Raw genomic sequence first — 19,400 nt, 5'->3', positions numbered from 1 at the left:
ATCATCTACACTCATTTGTGCATATCTTGGGGGATGCATGGTCTGGGACGACCAAGGTTGGGATCAGGCATAGCATATGACTACCGAGCGCTAATATTATCACGCATTCCCATTGTCCACCACCATTTCTCTTCCACATGCGAATCAATCTCCTGATGATTGTGAATCTTATAGTACAGATATGCACACATGCCAAATGCTTGCCAACAGATATGATACACCCTCGTCACAAAATCACCATCCCTCTAGTTCCGCGTCCACTCATGGTTCCAGCCCTGTCGACTCGGATAATCCGTCTGCACCCTCGCGTACTCGATCGGCACACTCCCCCAAATCCCCCTCTTGATCATCGCACTCCTGTACAGCCTTCCAACCTCACGGCCCCTCACACCCAGCCGTCCAGCATCAGGTCCCTGACCACCAGCCTCCTCTTCGCTGACCTGGTTGCCGTTCGAGTCCATCAGTCGCAGGTGCTCGCACGCAGCGCGCATCGACATGTACTGGCGCTCGAGCTCGCGCTCCTCGGCCCAGCGGCGCCGGCGCAGGAACAGCATCCAGGCGCGGTGGATTGTCCAGTGACGCAGGTAGCGGTTGCGCGAGAAGTGGAGCGGGCGCGGTGTGAGCGGGTGAGAAAGGTGGTAGCGGATGTTTGCTGGGGGGGTGGTGTTAGCCTGCTTGTTCCTGTTTGCTTCATGCGCGCAGAAACGTCTTGGACGACCATTTCAGTCTGCCTTGTATGGAGTTGGCGTGACGTACTGATCCTGGGGTCTTTGCCTGGCCCCTTGGCCCGTTTCTCCAGGCGTGCTGTGGATGAGAAGGGCGATGTCGATGCGGGTGTTCTTGTCGCCGCGCATTGTGTGGCGGGTGTGCGGAGGATCGAGGCAGCAGCGCCGAATGGTCTGAAGACCGGGCGGAAGGACGAGATATTCATGGTGTGGGGAATGGCGGCGCAATTGCAAGGTGCTGATGGCGCGTTGGTGGTGCACCGATCTCCAAACGTCGAAATGTCTCCGCCAAGCATCCATGGCCTGCGCTAGGGCGGAGTTCAGGCGTAGGACCTCGATTTCAGCACAGCATGATTGTTCAGTCATCTGAACACCAGGAATGTTATTCATACTGCAGTCAGAAGCGACGAACCTGGATATAATTTGAGGTAACCGGAGTTTGAAGAGTCCTGAAGAGGCCATCATAACCAACCATAGGCGGCGACGGAAGCCCTCAAGCTTCAAGCATGGTGCATGTCCTGATCGAGATTTGAGAAGCCTGTCAGTATGTAGAACGAATGAGACACTACAGATCCGTCCAAGGTCGTTTGTTTGTCGAGTCGGGCAAGAGCTCCCATGTGGTTGTTACCTGCCTCTACGCCCTGCTGCCTCCCTTGTCTTCCAATTATTCTGCAGACTCGCGGCCTCTCACCTCGCAGGTCATCAACTTACCTTCATCATCTGTTCCGTTGTCAGCTATCATTAGCAAGCCAGTATTGCTACCTTTCATTTCTATAACCATGGTCACACACTTTGAGCCCCCCCTCGGCAGTACCTTCTGGGCATACCGGCAGGCCACCAACGATGTCGTGCAGTGGATCGCATCTAGCGCGAGGTCGAGTGGTTCGGTCGCAAGTCTATTCGAGGAGGCCAGGCCAACAACGCATCGATCGTTCGTCCAGAAGCTCAAAGATAAAGAGGTCGCACGTCCCTCACTCATGGACAAGCTGAAGGGGAGAAAACGCCAGCCAGCGAGACCCGCAAAGCCCACGAGTAAAACAGCCGATGGGTCTTCGTCCTCGGAATTCGAAATCTCATACAAAGTCCTGAGCAAACTTGGCAGAGCGATTGCGAACACAAGCAAAGTCGAAGTCGATTACAACGTCCTGGTGGTCCTCCAAGGCATCATACATGCTCGAAAAGGATTTGCTACCTAGTGCGTCCGCAATCAAGAGACAGGGCGAGTAGAAAAGGCAGTGAAAGAGAACAACAAATGGCGCCGCCGGATCATACGTGTGCTAGAGAATCTCTTGAAGGACCTCCGAAGCCGACCGCCTGGCCCTACACAGTCAGAGGTCATCGAAAAGCTTTCAGCCTTGAGCGATCGTGCTGACAGCATAATTGACGGGGTCGGCAATGTCGAGATTGTGGAATCTCTCTATTACACGAGAAGTATATCAATACCCAAGACGGACGGCAGCGTGCTCTACAAGTTAAAGGACTGCTTGGAAGACACAGCATTCGCATTTTATTGTTGCATGCAGGATGCGACATACTTTCGATTGTTCTCAAGACGAGCGTGGCGCGAGTTTGCTCTCGGCAGTATCGGAATTCAGACGGCTACCTTTTGCACAAACAGCACCTACGCCCAACTTGGAAGGATGTCAGAGCAGCTGCGAAGAACGTTTGACGTCTTCAATAATGACCCATGGACGACCTGCATGCACGCCAAGATCGATGCATTCATGCAGCGATACATCGCCAACGACATGGATGGCACCGATACACACCCAAACAATATCGAACCAGCTTTCGATGTTGTTAGTCTTGCAAGAGAAGCAACGCGGAGGCTAGGCTTTTATGCGAGCACTCTACAATGCTCTCGAATATCGATGTCGCTATTCGGAGCCTTCGTTGCACAGCAACAACCGCATCAGGCGCCATATCTTGAAAAAGCGCGTTTGCTCAAGTCTCTAGCCCAGCTGCGATGCCTCGAGTGGTCAAAAGATCCAATCTCGGAAACCCTTAAGACCGACTGTATGTATGAGGCAGCGAGATCCCTAGTGCTGGGTCATATGGACACCGAAGCGGTGTTTGCCGCGCAAATGCTGTACGATATCCAGCAGGAAGTGGATCCTCAACATTTCCCCCTCGAGGACATCCTCGAGACGGTGAGCCTAGATTATCTTCGGCTCTACGACAAATACAAGGCAGATTGGATGAATGAGAGCGTCGATGGTAACCGCTCTACGAGGCTCAAGCGGGTGAATGACCAATACAACATCCTCCGTCACATTGTCTATTCCGAGGACGATTTACAGGCCAATTTGGAGAGGTGGGAACACGGTACGCCACGACAACATACCATCCCAGGTTTCAATATCGTACGCCACGTTCCCCTTCTCGTTGGGCAGATGGTAGCTCAGTATCACGAAGAGTTCCACGATGCATTCTTGGATATCGCGAACGATCGCGGTCATATATTGACAGCCATTCATTTCTACAATGCAGCTAAGCAATCTGGATCATTGCCGCCGGAAGTCTGCTGGGATGATATGGAATGGGTGATTGACAGTCAGATTGAACTCAACCTTCTCGGAAATCCACCTGCAGACACCAGCCCAAAGTACTTGAAAAATTTCTGCGATGCCTATGGTCTTGATCACAGCAAGTTCGCCATTGGTCACAGCCCGGCATATCCAGAGTGGGTCAGGAATGATATCCACCTTACAGGTGGCTCCCCTAAACGTCTGGAGAGTTGCACGAAATATGTCCGGGCTTGCGAGGATTTCAAGCAGTTGCACAAGTCCAGCCCCGGCGAGTGGAGGCTTCGAATGCTGCAGGCCTTCGCTGACTACCATCTGGATGGCTTTTCGGCCCATGGGTCGCCCAATACCATCGGTGTCCTTATCGCCGCGAAGGAAATGTACGAAGGCGACGAAGAGGCGCTCAATTTCGACATTTTCGACTTCCACGAGAAATGTGCCAAGCTTCTGTCGAGCGTCCGCAGAGCTTGCTTCGAGTACGCACCTGAAGACTATCCTAGTGTCAGGTATGACAGCACAGAGGGCCTCAACACTACCATTGCCGAGCTTCTGCGTGATCTGCTGGCTTGCCCACGTCATCACGGCTATATGTGGAACCTGGCCGTGAGGCTGTTGATGGATGTCATAAAGCAAGACGGTTCAGCGTGCGAGGACATGGCTTTTGAACGCTTGAAGATGACAACACTGGATTCGATCAGCATAGATAGCGATGGTATCAGCTCTGACACCCTCTCTGCTGGTTCTGCTCGTAGCGTCGTTGGAACCCCACCACCAGATCCTACGGAGATCGATGTCCACTACATCGATGTCGAAGTATCCGGAACCTCAAAATTGAGGATCAGAGAGAAAAGTGAAGCGCCTGACGTGCCTTCGAAGACACCGGAACACGACTCAGCTGGGCCACCATCGCCAGCGGATGCAAAGCAGGCAAACGAGTTAAAGCGCCAGCAGCAGCTGGCTGTCGACGATCTAATGAATCTGAAGGTCGAGACGTTGCCCAACGGAATCTTGCTACTAGTCTCTGAAAATGGCACGGTGTTGGCGTCATGGCCTTCGCACGAGACACCGCAGGTACATGAGTAAGTTCGGGTGCTTCAGATCACTCCTCGCGCGCTGACTATGTTCAGGAAACTCTCTTACATGCATGCTCTACTTAGAGAATGCCTGCAGGGGGGTTTAAATGCAGAGTCATTGGAGAATGGAGACATCATATTTTATCAGCACGGGAAAGCAAAGGTCGTTCTCGCGATGCCTGCTTTCGAATTCCGGATCCTGGATGGAGAACCTGGAACGGAGATAGATGGCTAGAGACGAGATGCATGCGGCGAGCATAGAAGCTATGTCTTCCAATCGGACTGTGCAACAGAGCGACTCATCCTTGTGCATCAATTCTTTAGACAAGCGATTGAAAATTCTCGTGATAGGATGAACAAGTTCTTTGCGGCGTATCAACCCAGTAGAAGCATCTACCATACTTCTGCTCAGACCGTCAATTGTAAGACTCCAGCTTTCCCTCATGTCCACACACTGATCAAGATGTCAAATAGGTCGCCAACGTGCGTACCGCTTGAATTTTGGTAACAGCAAATCCCGTCTGGTACCTGTGGATGCTCACACAGCTTTGACGTTCACGGTTGCCTCCCAAAACTTGCCCTCCAGTATCCTCATCGCCAACAGCGTAGCCCGCTCGTACTTTGCGTCTTCATCACTCTCCTTATCCTCAAACATCTCGTAGACGCCGCCGAGGACTTCGTACGGGCCCGTCCAGACCACAGGCCACTTGGCCTCGCAGAAGGTGTTGCCAGCGCTAACGATAATGTGCCATGAGCCGTTCCAGCTGATCGAGAATCCCACCAGGTGCTCGAGCCCTCATGGACGTGTGGTGCTCGTAAATTACGATCTTGCTAGGTGAGCCACTGCAGCGCGGCGTCGTGTGCGTTCGATACTTCCGAAGCCTGCGTTGCCCTTGCGCCAGACGACGAGCCGCTTGTTTCCCTTGAAAACAGCATTGAAGGTGCCGACAAGGGGGTCGACGAACGACGTGAGCGTTTCAGGCGCGACGTTGAAGAGCGCCGTTGCGATTGCGTCCTTGAGCTTGAATACGCCGTCATGCTCTGGCTTGAGGTACTTCACGAAATGACTGATGTGGGCATGCAGCTTCCTCGTGGGAGAGTTGGGGTAGTGGTATTCGTCTATGGATGATGGTTGAGTGGTCGTACTCTCGACAGTATCGCTCTTGCTCGAGTCGCTCCGGGCGGAAGAGGAAGTGTCGTGGCTGATGTCCATGGGAGTATTGTCGGTGGACACAGTCATGATGAAGTAATGTGAAGAGCGTGGTGACTGAGGCAATAGGAGGGGCTTAGAGAGGTGTGGTGATGCCGAAACTGGAGGGTCGATCAGGATGATATAAAATGCAGGTTCACAGGCCCCCGATGAGTGGTGAGGTGTGAATGAAGTCTGGTGAACGTGAACGATGAGAGGCATAGTCACGATGCGACAATCTGAATGTGTGCAGATAGAACTACAGCATGGTTTGCGAGAATTTCACTGGCTCGCGCTGTGGCCATCGATCGATCTCGCTCACAGTGAGGACTAGCGGGCAGTAGGTGTTTATGTGATATGCCAAACGGCAGCATTGAGAACAATGAATGCGATTATGACAGGAGTCAATTGCAATTGCTGCCATAAATACTGAGTTGGACTATGACCAGTATTCACGCACAAAGCCTCGGTCGGATGGAAACGTGCGCATATGGTATGCTGTGTTTACGTCTTGCAGAAGGCACATCGTTCGCAGCCATGTGGATTCGAGACTCATCTATCTCAAGTCAGTTTGCTACCTGTCAATTTCGACGAAAGCGAGCGCGACAATATTCCATTCTCAGCGGGTCAAGATGGCTAGCCTCCAGGTACGCGCAGTTCCCATAATCTTCCATCGACCTCAATAATGGTGACTGGTATCTTTTTGCTGGTAGACGGATCATTGTCACCGTCAGTATAGTCTGCAGAAACTTCTTGCCAAGTGCTGGGCCTTAGATTCACCTCACACAGTATATCTGAGTCTCGACACACATGAGACGAACGCAGATGAAAGCAATGAGCTCCATGGGATTGGGACTGATCGGATTTTCGCACATGAGGAGCACGCATCCTATATATCGATGATCATATCCTGATGGAGACCTGTCTAATTTCTTGAGTCGGTGCCTTTGCTTTCACTGCGTCGAAGGAGGCGCCAGCAGGGCCGTGGAAAGAGTGGATATGGGACGGTTCCTTCACCTCGAAGCCAAACACTCGCATGTAAAATCTTTTCGTCCGCTCTGCTTGACAACACTTACGTCTCCAAAGCATTCCACACTACTTTTCAACTCCATTCCTGTAAGTTGGGCGTTTCTATCATACGCAACCGTACTGACATTAGTGAAGCACCAATGGCTCCGAAGTCGACGTCTCCCAAGTCCTTCGCGCCTGCCGCAGTACAGCCTTTCAAGATCTTCTGCGAAGAATGTGCACCGCAGCGTTTCGATTCCCCAGCTTTCAACGCTGACTTCTATGACTCCAACAACGAGAACTCCCACAGCGCTCCCACCTTCAGGCTCAGCAACAAGGCTGACATCACTGTTGAGCCTGCGCCATCCTCCAAGCGCGCACCTCTAGCCGATGTCACCCAAGAGGCAGTCGGTCGACCACGCTCACTTTCTGCCGCTCTGGCTGAGATCGCTAAGCTGGAAGATGAGCTCGAGGCTTCCAAGGACCAGAATCGGGAGTTGAAGGGCGAGATCGTAGCGTACCAGGACGCTCTTCACCAGGCTGATGTGGATGGGTACTTTTGAGCCGTCAATAACTGTCGCTCATGTGTTCAATGCTGGCTTTCGTGATCAGCTGTGTATCATCTACGTGTGTGGAATTCAAGTCAGAGGTTACGCGCCACCACGTCGCTTGTCAGGAGAAGGTGGAGAAACAGCCTTGAGCCTACAAGCAGTCATATCATGTTATCTGTACCACCAGGTACAAGGAAACCGAGAGTCTGATATCTGAATGCACCTTGTCTTCAGTATGGCGTGCTTGTTTGCTTGCATGCCGCACAAACCTTCCTTGCTAGACGCGTCGACACTAGCGCGGTCGCGTAGACCCACCTCCGACCTTCAACCTCGCATGCCCACACCTATATCGTCGATTACGACCCCTAGCCCATCACTATCGTTAACAACATGCATCGGTATTGAGTGCGATACGCAACTTCGAGGGAACTGAGGACACACCAGTGTGAGTGAGTGAAACAGCTTTGTTTGCTCTCCGGCTATCCGCGTGCACCGACCGCTCGAACAGGCCCGGCCACGTTGAACAATCTCCAACATCTCTCGTCGCTCTCGCTTTCTCACACGTTCACTTCACGATCATACCGAAGAACATAAACAAAATTGACCTACTCGCTTGACTGTCCCTCACTGAAGCCCCTCGGCATCAACACTTACAATCTGCACAACATCGCGACCACCATGGAGTCCTCTGAAGGTCAGCTTGCGCTGATCAAAGTATGGGCCGACGGGACCGTCTTCGAGGTTGACAACACTAAAACGCCGAAAGCCAACTTCGCAGGTCTTGCAAAGGTACAGGGGTGGGTTGGAGGCGACGCGGAATGGCGGTGGCATTGGGAGGCTTGTTTCAAGGAGCCTTATCTGTTTGGTCGCCGCGGTGAGTAGCTTGAAGTTCTGTGAAATGTGGATATTCCACATAGCTCGGTACTGATGACCCTAGATGTCTCTGCAATTCCCGCAACACCTGTTGCTACCTCTGATTTGGTGGGGCATTCTCGTCGCCGCCTCTCCAACAGCTCAGACGGTTCCGTTGCATCCGCCGAATCTGACTTCTCCTTCATCTCAGCAGCTCCCAGCATCCAGTCTCTTAATACCAATGGCTCTATCTTTGGAGGCATCGTGCTTGGCTTAGAGTCTGTGTCACTCGATGGCATAAAGAATGAGTCACCGGCTACCACTGCCGAACCCCAGAATTCCAAGGCGCCAGCCACGCTGAACCTTTCCGCAGAGGACACAACATCAGCAGCAGGCTCTGGCACCGCAGACGATCCGAAGTCGCCTTCTAAGGCCAGCCCATTCTGGTATCAGTACCCCGGCTTCGAGCCAGACCCACGTGCTCCCTTCAAGCATGAGCTTGGCCGACTGTGCAAGCATCTTGGTGCGACAATGAAGAAAGGAAAGAAGAATCTTCAGGCTGAAGCGCTCACTGCCGAGATCAAGTACCACTACGGCGCTCACATGAACCGGCTTGATCGCTGGCAAGAACTGTGCGAAGAAGTTGGCATCGAGAAGATCCCTACCTCAATCACGCAGTGCCAGAAGGTGAGTGCATTGGAAGACTACCGGCCTCCCAACCACATATGGTGCTGCCTGTGAGCATTGCTGACATATCACAGGTTCTGAAGCCCGTGTTCGTTAACTTGTTCAACCTAGTGGACCATCGCCGTAACCCAGAGCTCAAAGTGTTGCGTTTCCAATCATACGGCGAGTTCAACAAGTTCACCCGTAACGGTCACAAGTTCCCTCTCAACTGCGCGAAGCAGGAGGGGTTCATCAAGATTTTGCTGAAGAGAGTGTAAGGTGCACATGTCATGCGTGCTTTGGAAATGAAGGACTTCTGTTCATCTGCGAGATCTTACTTGATCTGATTGATCTTCGTGACAGCAAGATGTTAGGTTTTGGACTTTTACATAGCGACGGTGTTCAGGCCAGGGTTTTGGGATAACGATGCCACACGGGTCGACTGTGTAGGTGCTTTTACGACCTCATGCAATTACTGTGCCTCTTGGTTTACACCTTAAGATGAGCAGGGGAGTAATGACTCAATGCTACGATCAATCCCCTTTCAAATGCAAACTTTCTAACAATCTTTGCAGTCCGAGGTGTATGTCTCACAGACTCGCTTCCTTCGTGATTGACGCGTGACGCCGACGTGCAGCGGCAGGTTGCAGTATTTGTGTCTACTATATCAAAGACCGACGCCCTATGCAAATAAGAGACATCGCAATGAGAATAAAGGCGCCGAATTATCAGTTTGATATTGTAGGTGTTGCTACGCCGCGACCGCAGCCTCAGCACAGGCAACTGCACTGCGCCGCATCAGCCACCAAGTGGCAAGCAAGCACAACAGTGACAAGTATATATAGCCTCTCAATCTACTTCTAGCGACGCACAAGTAGCGCAACGGCCATTCGAAAGGCAGCACCTTAGACACGCCAAGTACATTCACTGCGAGCACCTGACAGATCGCATCGACATTGACCACACAATGGCACGCCAGCGCAACCGCCCAGCCTGTAAGTCATCCTACCGAACTCACATAGTCACATAGCTATTGATTGACTTTCGACGTAGTCGGCGCTACAGAAAACTGGTTCAACCAGTTCGCTGGATTCACATACGACCCTACTTCCGGGCTGCGTAGCAACTTCGACCGCCTCGCTGCCCAGCGCCAGTGGGGACATAAGCTGAAGAACACCCGCTGGGTACAGTGCCAGATTTCTGAATTTGGTCGTCTCTACGGGAATGATGACGACGTCAGCAAATTGGAGAAATGGCAGGAGTTGTGCCGAGAGGTGCATGTCCAGGAAGTGCCGTCGAGCATCACGCAATGCAAGAAGGCTTGTCGTCGCTGCTGAGTATAGTAGACAGACGGTACTGACAAGAGCAACAGGTTCTGGGAGGTCGCAACATGCTTGTCAATCTTGTGAATCTCATCGACCACCGCTTGGTCGGAGAGAAGGTCATTCGCTTCAAGAGCTACAAGGCTTTTGTTGAGTACACGAGTGACGGCAGGAAATTCCCACTGAGAAAGGCGAAGGAGGAGGGCTTCATCAGGGCTCTCTTGAGGAAGCTTTGAAATGTCTGTCTGTTGGGGTTTATTCTATGCAATGAAAACAATCGCGAGACTGCCAACATAGATTTATTTGGGACCATAGACTCAGCTGCTGCTGTTGCCACCAAGTTAGAAAATACAGCCAACCGTTTGAAGTGTCCATGACCGTTAGTGGTCCATAAGCTTGCGCTATCGTGCATTGATCTGCAGTCTGTCCAGTGTCGACACAGTCGCAATTGATGGCTCCATTGGCTACGACTGTAAGCTGCAGCCTTGCCCTGGAGGCCGAGCAACGGTGTCGAGGCGAAGAGGCAAGCGGTGTGCGGTTCTAAGCGAGCGTTTCCGGCGCTTCAGGTTTTACAATGGCAGAGTAACAGAGGACCCTGAAGCTCTTGCCACCAAACGTTGTTGCGCTGGGTGTGCTGATCCGTCTTATCAGGAGCGACTCGCGCGTTCGAGCGGGGAAGGACGTGAGTGTCATGAGCAGCTTTCAGGCGGGTTGAAGCTTCGATGTCCTCACGAGAGGCGATTCCATACTCTTGCAGGGTTGCACAGCAGGTCATCTGCGACTCTTTTCTGCAAGTTAGATGAGGATTGACGCGGAACCCTGGTGGCGCTTGGGTCGCCTTCCCGCTGACAGAATTAGCGGCGCTTGGGACGGAAGTCGCTCCTGGGTCTTGAATCCCCCGCCAATCTAATTCACGCTGTACAACACACAGCCCGGGGAGCGATCTATGCAATATTGCTAAGGCCTTTGGATCACAATGCGTGTGTGTATTATAACGGCTGCTGCGCGGTGAGCGCTTTCGCGGTTGTGAAGTCCCTCTCCACTCCAACATGAACGTTTGTACTTCGTCTTGAACAGCTGCCACGGCTCACTTACGGCCCACGGTCGTCGTCGCCATGATCACAAGCACAGTGCTTGAGAACGAAAATATACAGCTCGAAGATGGCCGGAAGCTGTCGTACGCGATCTACGGCAGCCCTGTGCCCCGCACCACGGTCCTCTACATGCACGGCTTTCCTTCTTCGCGGTATGAAGGGAAGTTGTGGCATTCAGCATGCACAAAGCACATGATACGTCTCATAGCCCCAGACCGCCCTGGCATAGGACTCTCGACATACAAGCCAAACCGCCGTATCCTTGACTGGCCCGTCGATGTGCTCGCACTCGCAGACGCTCTCAAGATATCGCAGTTCTACATACTGGGCGTTAGCGGAGGGGCGTCATACGCGCTGGCATGCATGAAGAGAATACCCAATTCGAGGTTATTGGGCGTGAGCATTGTTAGCGGGATGTACCCTACAAAGTTTGGTACGGCAGGCATGATGCTGCAGTCGCGAATGCTGTTCTGGCTTGCCCCATGGCTGACGGGCCTGACCTCGTTCATATTTGACACGGGCATGGGCAAGGCTGCGAGGTGCTCAGATCCACAGGTCTTCGAGGATATACTTGAGCAGGAGATCGGCAATCGCCATTCTGGCGATCAGATTGCAATGAAGGACCCGAAGCACTGGCCGACTTTCGTCATTATGATGCGAGAGACTTTCGCACACGGCAGTCGAGGTGCGAGCTGGGAGGCAAGGTTGAATGGCAGCGAATGGGGCTTCGAGCTCACCCAGCTATATGTCTGTAGCGATGTAGGCTGCTCGCTCACGTTGTGGCATGGCACTGAGGATGTCAACTGTCCGGCAGCGATGGCGAAGAAGGCCAAGTCGCTGATGCCAGATTCCAATTTGCATATGATGGAAGGAGAAGGCCACGTGAGCTTCATCTTCAAAAAGGCGGATGAAGTTTTGAACGATCTGATTGGCATTGAGGAGGAAGAGGACTACATCCAAGTAGGGGTCTGACTTGGTATTCTTTTCAAACCTCCTTGTTCTCGTTATTAAGCGTTCTGTATCATCGAGCAATGTTAACATCCGTTCCATGATCGTTTCTCCGACACAGCACCTGCCGCCACCGCCTCTAAGCTGACTAGTATCGAGGCCGACAGCGGCAATTTTGCTCTAGATATTGCCGCATCACTTCAGCTTGCGCACGACCTCCAGCCCTACGTCGATGATCTCACTCAACAACCGATCTTCCATCGTTTGGCCGATCTTCGTACCGAACTCCGCTACCATATTTATAAGCTATATTTCAACTATAACGAGGGTCGTGTGCTTACAACGAAAGATTGGCCTACTTACTTCTTCTCAAACAAAGAGCTTCGCCGCAAGAACAGCGCACCGTTCCTACTTAACCTGTGCTTAGCAGGCAAGAATCCTTTGAGAGAAGCAGGCGCTGACCTCTCATCTCTTGACTTTGAGTCCGAAGATGTGCAGCAAACAATGCAGTTTTTGAACAGAGCAGCGCAATTCCAGGCTTCTGGAGACCTCCTGTGCAGCATTCAGAGGCTTGGGCAGGGCAACACTAACGACTGCTCTGCAGCTCACCTCTACTTCCACGGCAGCCGCCTCCGCAGATCTATCCACCTGAAGACAATGAAGCGGTCAGACGAGTTCATCAACATCACTCTCAGCAACTGCGCCGCCTCCACCTAGTCTTTCCTGCGCTTTTTGAGGTCAGGCAAAACCGACTATCACCTACCAGTACGTCGGTTTGTACGGCGTTTTCCATCCACAAGTATCTCAAAGGTTCCAATCCCGGATGAATTTTGAGGCTGAAGAGTCTCCGAAAGCTCCACTTTGTGGGCGCGTGCGGCTTACCTACTGCAGACCAAATGTGATCCACCGCTAAAACCAACCTGTACACTGGCTGCGGGCATCCCCTCTGCGCGTAGACGTGGCAAAGCCAAGAGTACGAATATGTCTCACAAAGTCGCTCTCCGTCTCTTCTACAAAACTTCGCCAGAAGGACCCTGGTTCATCGGAACTTGTCAGCCCTACGGCACCATTTTCATTGACAATGGCATAGACTCAGCGGCGCGCTGCTTGATCCATATCGACCAACACACGAAAACTCGATGTGCATACATCGAGCTCCATTCACCCGAGGATATGTCACTCTAAAGCAGGACCTGCATTAAACGAGACTCAGAGGAGGCAGACGAGACCTTCGAGCAGGCCCTCACCATGTTACGGGAAGCTCGGAAGTTCTCAGGCGAGCCGTCATACCGCACGATCGAGGTTGAGATAGGCTTCGATATGACGTCGGAAAAGTAAGCAGTCGTGATAATGTACTGCCGCTTGTCCGACGCAGCAGTCTTGTTTCGTCCTGGATCTTGATTCCTTCCGAGAAACCGTTCGATAGATTCGTCGCCACCATTCCCGCGACCTCTATTATTTTATTTCCAACGCACGTCGCAGTTCATCGCTCAAAGCCAACATCTCTTCATTGGGAATCAATCCTTCATCTTGCAGACCTTCGAACTTCATCTCTTGACTCTGATCAAGCTTTCTCTTCAACTCTCTAACTCTTTCGGTGATGTCCTCTTTCGAGCATATGCCTTCACCAAGTCGTTGACGAGGGAGCTAGGGATACCAATCTGTATGCTCCGGATGCGGCAGCCTCTCTAGTCAAAGGGTCCTCTCGGAGTCCCATTGCACTCTGACACGTGACGAGCGTCCTTTGTCTTTATCCTTTAGCTTCTTTATGGTGTGTGGCCGTCTCAAGCAGCTTCAGGTACACCCTTCTTGCTGTGGATCCTTGTATTGATATCCGCTGCGGTACGGCATCCGTGCACAGGAAGATTTGATGCAAGTTATGCGCGTAGTGCTGAACTTGAGCGATGCGTCCAACCGTCGGTGCTAGACGGAGACTGTATCTTCGGTGTACTGAACTCGTATCTCACGAGAGGGGATCGTCAAGGCTGACATGTCAATAGTAAAGAATTGAAAGCGCAGGAAACTGTGAACTGAGCAGCAAGGATCACTCACGAATCATCGTGCATTGTATACCCCGTGGATGTAGCCATCTTGACCCCGCCCGATGTTTGCCTGTGTACGCCCCAGCTGAGGGTCAATGAAGGACTGAACGCGCGCCAGAGTCATGAGCGAGGGCGACCGGTGAGCAAGTGCTGAGACCCACTCGTGCTGATCATCGCTCCATGTTTGTACCTGCGTTTGCAGGTTGTGGCTTCCTTGTCAGCGGCTCGGCGTCTGTCGCACAGGGGAAGCAACAGGGACCGGCCTTTGCCGCTGCGTCATTAGGTATTGCTTTCGTCAATACTTCGACTCTTTGACATCAACAACCATCGACGAACGTCAACTGTCGTTAGAACACAACCGTGCGACGCTTTACCAGGCAATGTCGACGTTTCCAGCCCCCAATTTTCTGGCGCTCCGAGTTGCATCCGCAACAAGCAGGGGCAGGCGAGCGACAACGCCCTCTGCGGCTGTGACCTGTATTATTAGCACCGCCTGCATCTGATGTCGCACGACAATCTTATCAGGATTCATGGACGGACTCATGCTCGCATTTTAAGCTTTCGAACATTGGACCTCATTCAGAGGCCGTCACTTCCTGTCTCCAGGCTTTTCCCGTGCCCAGGTCGATTATCCGAACTCACAGGCTTTGGTTTAGTCAGGCCGCACAACATTGTCTCAGCTGAACGAGTCAAGAGAGGCTCTGCGCCAACGACCAGGTCCTTAACTGATGCAGGTACGAGTACGCTTAACTTGGCTACAGTTGAGGTACTGGTTCGTACTCAGCCCGGATCTCCTAGTTTGGGCCACTGCTCGTCTGCGCAAATGAGATCGTGCTATTCCTGGGCTGAGGCTACAAGAAACTAAAAGCGCCGAAGGCTGCAAGGCGTCCTTTAACAGCGAGGGAACGTCTTGAACTGCGCTGAACTTCACCAGCTGCCTCTTCCACCATCTATCCTAGACTCCGTACCTTTTGGACCGAGACTTGCTGGTCGATTGTTACGTCGGCATAGGAACACTTCTAAAGAGCTAGGCTGAAGAGCAGCAATGACTGAAGTGCCGTCTCCGCTTCAGATAGGCTTACCAAACGTTGGACGGAAGCCATCGGTTGCTGCAGTCTCTGCCGCGCTCCGTGTAGGATCTCCAGCTGCTGAGTTTAGCAATGCGCCGTGGGCTGCGCGACCACCGATCACGCGGAAGAATACATCAGGATCAAGCAGACTTTCACAACTCTTCCCGTCTCGGCCATCGTCCATTTCATCAGCCAACCCGACAGACATCGGTGCCTCTTCGCAGCGTACGTCCCACCCGTCGCCTCTGCTACCTGCCTCTCAGTCTCGACAAAAATCATGGGGTCCGGCGCCTCCTCCACCCCTAACATTCCCTGAAACCACTGCGTACGAACCGTCGGCTAGTCCTTTTGAGATTCAAGGCGCACCCACCTCCTCACGTTCCAGTGGTAGTACTAGGAAATTATTCAGTCGGCTCACATCATTAAGAGGACGAGGGTTTTACGATCGCCTCAACGATGAGGATTCACATATGGGCAAGCGCCAGCTGAGAGATTTGGAAGAAGGCAACGAGCCTTTTGAAACCTTTCGAAAGAACTCCAGCGCCATACAAATGAGTCAGATCAGCTATTCCAAGAAAGTGGACGGCACTGCAAGTGCCTCGGAGCAGCACTACGACTTCAGTGAAGCCGGCTACGCTGCTGAGTATGAAAGACTAGAGAGTCAAGTCGGCCTTGGCGCAGGCATGAAGTCGATCTTCGAGAAACCCTTTACACATGTACCAGCACCAACAGGGCCTGGAAGTTACGCAAGGCAGTCACGCGGAGAGCCTAATGCAGACATTACGGTTTCTCAGGCTCGAAATGCGCAGGAAGAAGCTGAGAAGACGGGTGGCATCGTTGCTGTTGCAGAAATTCCAGTTGACATCAGCGACTCGTTTGGTGGGACTGATTTCGAAACGCGGAGCATGTTGACTAGCTCTTCACATCACGGTAAGAGCGAAGCACAGAAGAGCTACTTCTTCCCAAAAGATCCGGACATGCCATCGTGGCGCCCTCTAACTATGGGATGGCCCTGGCTTGCCATGCTTACATCCATTGCGTTGGCGCTTGCTGCTCTTCAGGAGTGCCTGTGTCAAAAATCTACGAGGTCCAAAGAAGGTCTCGCAAAATTCACCAAAGCCGACGACCTCACTCTTGCTGTGTTCTTCACATGGAAATATGCTCCCATTATCGCCTTTGTTTTCTACGGCATACTGTGGCAGATGACGGACTTCGAAGTGAAGCGACTCGAGCCATATTACCAATTAAGCCGTAAGACGGGTGCTACTGCCGGAGAATCACTCAACATGGACTATCTCACGTTCATGAGCTGGCTAGTTCCGCTACGAGCTCTGCGACATAGGCAATATGCAGTCATTTGGAGTTCCCTGGGCACCTTGGTGGGCAGCAGTCTGGTACCCGTACTCCAGTCGGCATCGATCAAGGTGGATCCTCCGAAGGAGGAGCGGATTAGTGCTGAGGAAAAATACATCCGCATCGACCCACCCTGGTCTCGAGCAGTATCAGGGTGCCTCGTCTTCGTTGCTATCTGCGGTGCAGCGTTGATGTATGCCATGCGTCGTAAAAGCGGACTACTGTCTAATCCTCAAGGTATCGCTGGTGTTGCAGCCATGGCCACCAGGTATGCATCAGAAGTCTCATCTTTGCACAACGCAAGTGACTAACCACTTCAACAGAAGTCATATTCTCACAGACTTCCATGGCCTCGATGAAGCACCACTTGAGAAGATTCACAAACGGCTTCGTCATCGCCGTTATATTCTCCACAAAAGTAGCCTATGGCAGGGAGAATACATCCGGAACGCAAAAGAGAGATTCTACGACCACAGTGCAGATCCCAGACCCCTGATGTTACGACTCATACCTGGAGTCGCATTCGTCAGCTACATTGTGCTCTTTACCGCAGCTATTCCGGTATTCACCTTCCTCGAAGAGACTAGCGTCGTGACGGATAAGCTACCCTTCCTCCTTACTGGTCTTGCGACGATTGTCAGGATTCTTTGGAACACCATGAACTGCGACGTTCGTATGCTACAACCGTTCTACATACTGTCCAAACGAAATGCGTCGGCTCAAACACTGACGCTTGACTACGCTGGCACAAATCCCCTCTACCTACCTGTCATCGCCCTGTTCAACAGGCACTGGCTCGTTGCACTTGTGGCCTTCGGATCCGTTCTTGCTGAAGTCCTGACTGTGTGCGTGTCGTCTATCAACGTGGACGGCAAACGCTTCTTCCCTGGGATGGGTGGCGACGACGACGACGAGCAAGATGGCAATGACAGACACAATCAGGAGCAGACATTTCGATCCTTCTGGGTCTCGCTCACGCTCTCAATCCTCATTCTACTGTATCTCATCAGTATTGCAATCCTCACCTACATGCGCCGCTCCCACAAATTTATGCCTCGCCAGATCGGCACCATGGCTTCAGTCCTGGCCATGATTTACCAGTCGAAAATGCTTCTGACATTTGTCGATACAGAGAAGTTTACCAGTAGCCAAATGACCAAGCATCTGGAGGAGCAAGAGAAAAGATACGCGCTTGGCTGGTTCAAGGGTCGTGACGGTGATCATCACCTGGGTATTGATGAGGAACCCATTCTGGACGGTTATGTGTATGGCGAGAAGTATAGGGATAAGAGATTATTAGGGCATCAGATAGGGACTTGGGAGCAGTATTGAGGATGATGCTATGGTTTATTTGATAACAAATGTTACAAAGTTATAAAAAGAAACAGTATCCCTTCACTGATGACACTCATGCCGCAGAGTCCGACATCTAGCACCCAGCGGACAGAGCCTGCGCAAACAATGTGTGAGTATCGACATGGTTCAGATTCTGTGTCGCGCTCAAGCTGCGCACGAAAGAGTTTACGTAGCCTCCGTAGTCGCTGGTGCCCTTGGCCTGCGTCAAGTGCGTCATCTCGTGCAGCGCAGTAGTGGCCTGGTCCTGAGTATAACACTGACGGCTCAGCGCCGTCAGCCGAAAGAAGAACATGGGGCATTTGACCATCTGGCTGGTCAAGGGGTATGTGTACGCCAGTACGTCGCTAGAGCACGCACCCAGGGTGTCAAAGCAGTAGTACCTGCTGTTGCCGGATGTGGTGGAGCCACTGGGTGGCGATGTTGTTGAAGACAGCGGCGACAGTACTCTTGAGGTCGACTTTAAGTAATCTACCATCTATGCGTTGTTGGACTGTGCGTTGGAATGCTGCCGTGCGCGCGAGCGATGCGCGGTTGGAAAGAGCGGTTGTAGTCGCGCTGCCCCGGGTGTCGGTACAATCGGACTGGAAAATTGTGCGCTTCGCGAGCTCCTAATAGTCGCAGCGGGCCTTGCTGGCTTGTTCGCTGTTGACTGCGGCTTGAACCTTGTTGAGCTCGACGTTGAGAGGCGAAAGTGTAAGGGAGAAATCAGCGGCCAAAGTAGCCAGAGCGGCGAGAGAGAGAGAGCCTGTACCTTCATGGTGGGCAATGTTTCGTAAAGAGTGACTAATACCGGAGCGGACTGTGGGTGGGCTGAGGATAGCATGTTAAGTAGAAGATTCCACGGTCTTTATAATTCAGCAGAAGTGCGTCGCACTCCCGGGTATCACCCGTAGACTACAGTCCACTATTCGCCATCTAGTTCCTCGAGAGAAATCCAATTCGCCTCAAACATTGCATCAAAGTAGGTAATCTGGAATGTGCATCGAAACGCGCTGTCTCCGGTTGTGTGCCGAGAGAACAGCATCGTTACGTCTAGACAGTCGTTGGATCTCTTGGATCGATATACCGCGTCCCAGCCAACTCTTCCTCAGGCTCTGGCCTACCTAAAGAGGCTGCCAACAGGGCATATGACCAGACCAAACGTTAGGATTGGGCCTGTCTTTTCGTTTGTCCGCCGTCTTGTTTCTTTCAAACACGCCGTGAAACAATCAGGTGGGTTGGAGGAGGGGATGAAGCTTGGCTGACAGCCACGAGTTTTGTCTTCTGCAGCAGGCGCCGTGCCATCGGCCGTCTTAACATATACGGAGAAACCTCCAGTTGCATGGTTCATGTTTCGATCTCCGTGTGCTGCAAATGATGAGGACTCTCGCTTGCGGGCAACGGCAGGAAGCGTTTCAACAGATTCGACAGTGTTCCCCGCAATTGAGAATGATCTCTGCCCAGTATCGTGGTGCCGTATGAGGATTCAGTCGAAGACTGTGAGTTGGTCGTGTAGCCGTGGGGTTGGATTTGTAATTCCACAACGGAAATCAGCAGCAACAAGCTGACGACCACTCGAAGGTCAGGCAAGCAGCAATGTGCGAAGTAGGACGTGCAAATGGACAGAAACGGAATGAGGAAGAACGT

General features: G+C 52.3%; 10 protein-coding genes across 10 annotated transcripts; 7 read left to right on the top strand and 3 right to left on the bottom strand.

Moving 5' to 3' along the window:
• Positions 1 to 245: 245 nt before the first annotated feature.
• On the bottom strand, positions 246 to 931 carry M421DRAFT_1454 (uncharacterized protein; the record flags this gene model as incomplete). Its single annotated transcript, XM_033587530.1, has 2 exons — positions 246 to 652; positions 757 to 931. The coding sequence occupies 2 exons, from the start codon at positions 929 to 931 to the stop codon at positions 246 to 248; spliced, it is 582 nt and encodes a 193-aa protein (XP_033453122.1).
• Positions 932 to 1,135: 204 nt separating this feature from the next.
• Positions 1,136 to 2,000, top strand: M421DRAFT_251567 (uncharacterized protein). The gene is made up of 2 exons (XM_033588610.1): positions 1,136 to 1,153; positions 1,203 to 2,000. Exon 2 carries the CDS (start codon positions 1,283 to 1,285, stop codon positions 1,919 to 1,921), a length of 639 nt encoding a protein of 212 aa, XP_033453121.1. The 5' UTR covers positions 1,136 to 1,153; positions 1,203 to 1,282; the 3' UTR covers positions 1,922 to 2,000.
• A 731-nt stretch (positions 2,001 to 2,731) lies between these two features.
• Positions 2,732 to 4,668, top strand: M421DRAFT_416473 (uncharacterized protein). The gene is made up of 2 exons (XM_033591085.1): positions 2,732 to 4,329; positions 4,378 to 4,668. Exons 1-2 carry the CDS (start codon positions 2,744 to 2,746, stop codon positions 4,556 to 4,558), a joined length of 1,767 nt encoding a protein of 588 aa, XP_033453120.1. The 5' UTR covers positions 2,732 to 2,743; the 3' UTR covers positions 4,559 to 4,668.
• Positions 4,669 to 4,861: 193 nt separating this feature from the next.
• On the bottom strand, positions 4,862 to 5,563 carry M421DRAFT_1452 (uncharacterized protein; the record flags this gene model as incomplete). The annotated part of the gene is made up of 2 exons (XM_033587529.1): positions 4,862 to 5,118; positions 5,197 to 5,563. 2 exons carry the CDS (start codon positions 5,561 to 5,563, stop codon positions 4,862 to 4,864), a joined length of 624 nt encoding a protein of 207 aa, XP_033453119.1.
• Positions 5,564 to 6,607: 1,044 nt separating this feature from the next.
• On the top strand, positions 6,608 to 7,196 carry M421DRAFT_416472 (uncharacterized protein). Its single transcript, XM_033591084.1, has one exon. It carries the CDS (start codon positions 6,682 to 6,684, stop codon positions 7,081 to 7,083), a length of 402 nt encoding a protein of 133 aa, XP_033453118.1. The 5' UTR covers positions 6,608 to 6,681; the 3' UTR covers positions 7,084 to 7,196.
• Positions 7,197 to 7,803: 607 nt separating this feature from the next.
• Positions 7,804 to 8,973, top strand: M421DRAFT_251496 (uncharacterized protein). The gene is made up of 2 exons (XM_033588608.1): positions 7,804 to 8,610; positions 8,685 to 8,973. The coding sequence occupies exons 1-2, from the start codon at positions 7,999 to 8,001 to the stop codon at positions 8,865 to 8,867; spliced, it is 795 nt and encodes a 264-aa protein (XP_033453117.1). The 5' UTR covers positions 7,804 to 7,998; the 3' UTR covers positions 8,868 to 8,973.
• A 497-nt stretch (positions 8,974 to 9,470) lies between these two features.
• On the top strand, positions 9,471 to 10,284 carry M421DRAFT_416470 (uncharacterized protein). Its single transcript, XM_033591083.1, has 3 exons — positions 9,471 to 9,584; positions 9,643 to 9,908; positions 9,962 to 10,284. Exons 1-3 carry the CDS (start codon positions 9,557 to 9,559, stop codon positions 10,145 to 10,147), a joined length of 480 nt encoding a protein of 159 aa, XP_033453116.1. The 5' UTR covers positions 9,471 to 9,556; the 3' UTR covers positions 10,148 to 10,284.
• A 551-nt stretch (positions 10,285 to 10,835) lies between these two features.
• Positions 10,836 to 12,058, top strand: M421DRAFT_416468 (alpha/beta-hydrolase). The gene has a single exon (XM_033591082.1). The coding sequence runs from the start codon at positions 11,027 to 11,029 to the stop codon at positions 11,975 to 11,977; it is 951 nt and encodes a 316-aa protein (XP_033453115.1). The 5' UTR covers positions 10,836 to 11,026; the 3' UTR covers positions 11,978 to 12,058.
• Positions 12,059 to 15,040: 2,982 nt separating this feature from the next.
• M421DRAFT_53848 (uncharacterized protein) lies at positions 15,041 to 17,750 on the top strand (the record flags this gene model as incomplete). Its single annotated transcript, XM_033595160.1, has 2 exons — positions 15,041 to 16,686; positions 16,742 to 17,750. 2 exons carry the CDS (start codon positions 15,041 to 15,043, stop codon positions 17,748 to 17,750), a joined length of 2,655 nt encoding a protein of 884 aa, XP_033453114.1.
• A 97-nt stretch (positions 17,751 to 17,847) lies between these two features.
• M421DRAFT_1446 (zincin) lies at positions 17,848 to 18,249 on the bottom strand (the record flags this gene model as incomplete). The annotated part of the gene is made up of 1 exon (XM_033587519.1): positions 17,848 to 18,249. One exon carries the CDS (start codon positions 18,247 to 18,249, stop codon positions 17,848 to 17,850), a length of 402 nt encoding a protein of 133 aa, XP_033453113.1.
• Between the last annotated feature and the right edge of the window lie 1,151 nt (positions 18,250 to 19,400).

The sequence above is a fragment of the Didymella exigua genome (genome assembly GCF_010094145.1).
Source record: "Didymella exigua CBS 183.55 unplaced genomic scaffold M421scaffold_3, whole genome shotgun sequence".
Lineage (NCBI taxonomy): Eukaryota > Fungi > Ascomycota > Dothideomycetes > Pleosporales > Didymellaceae > Didymella > Didymella exigua.
The sequence above is the reverse complement of the archived record's forward strand: the minus strand, read 5'-3'. Positions and strand labels throughout refer to the sequence as shown.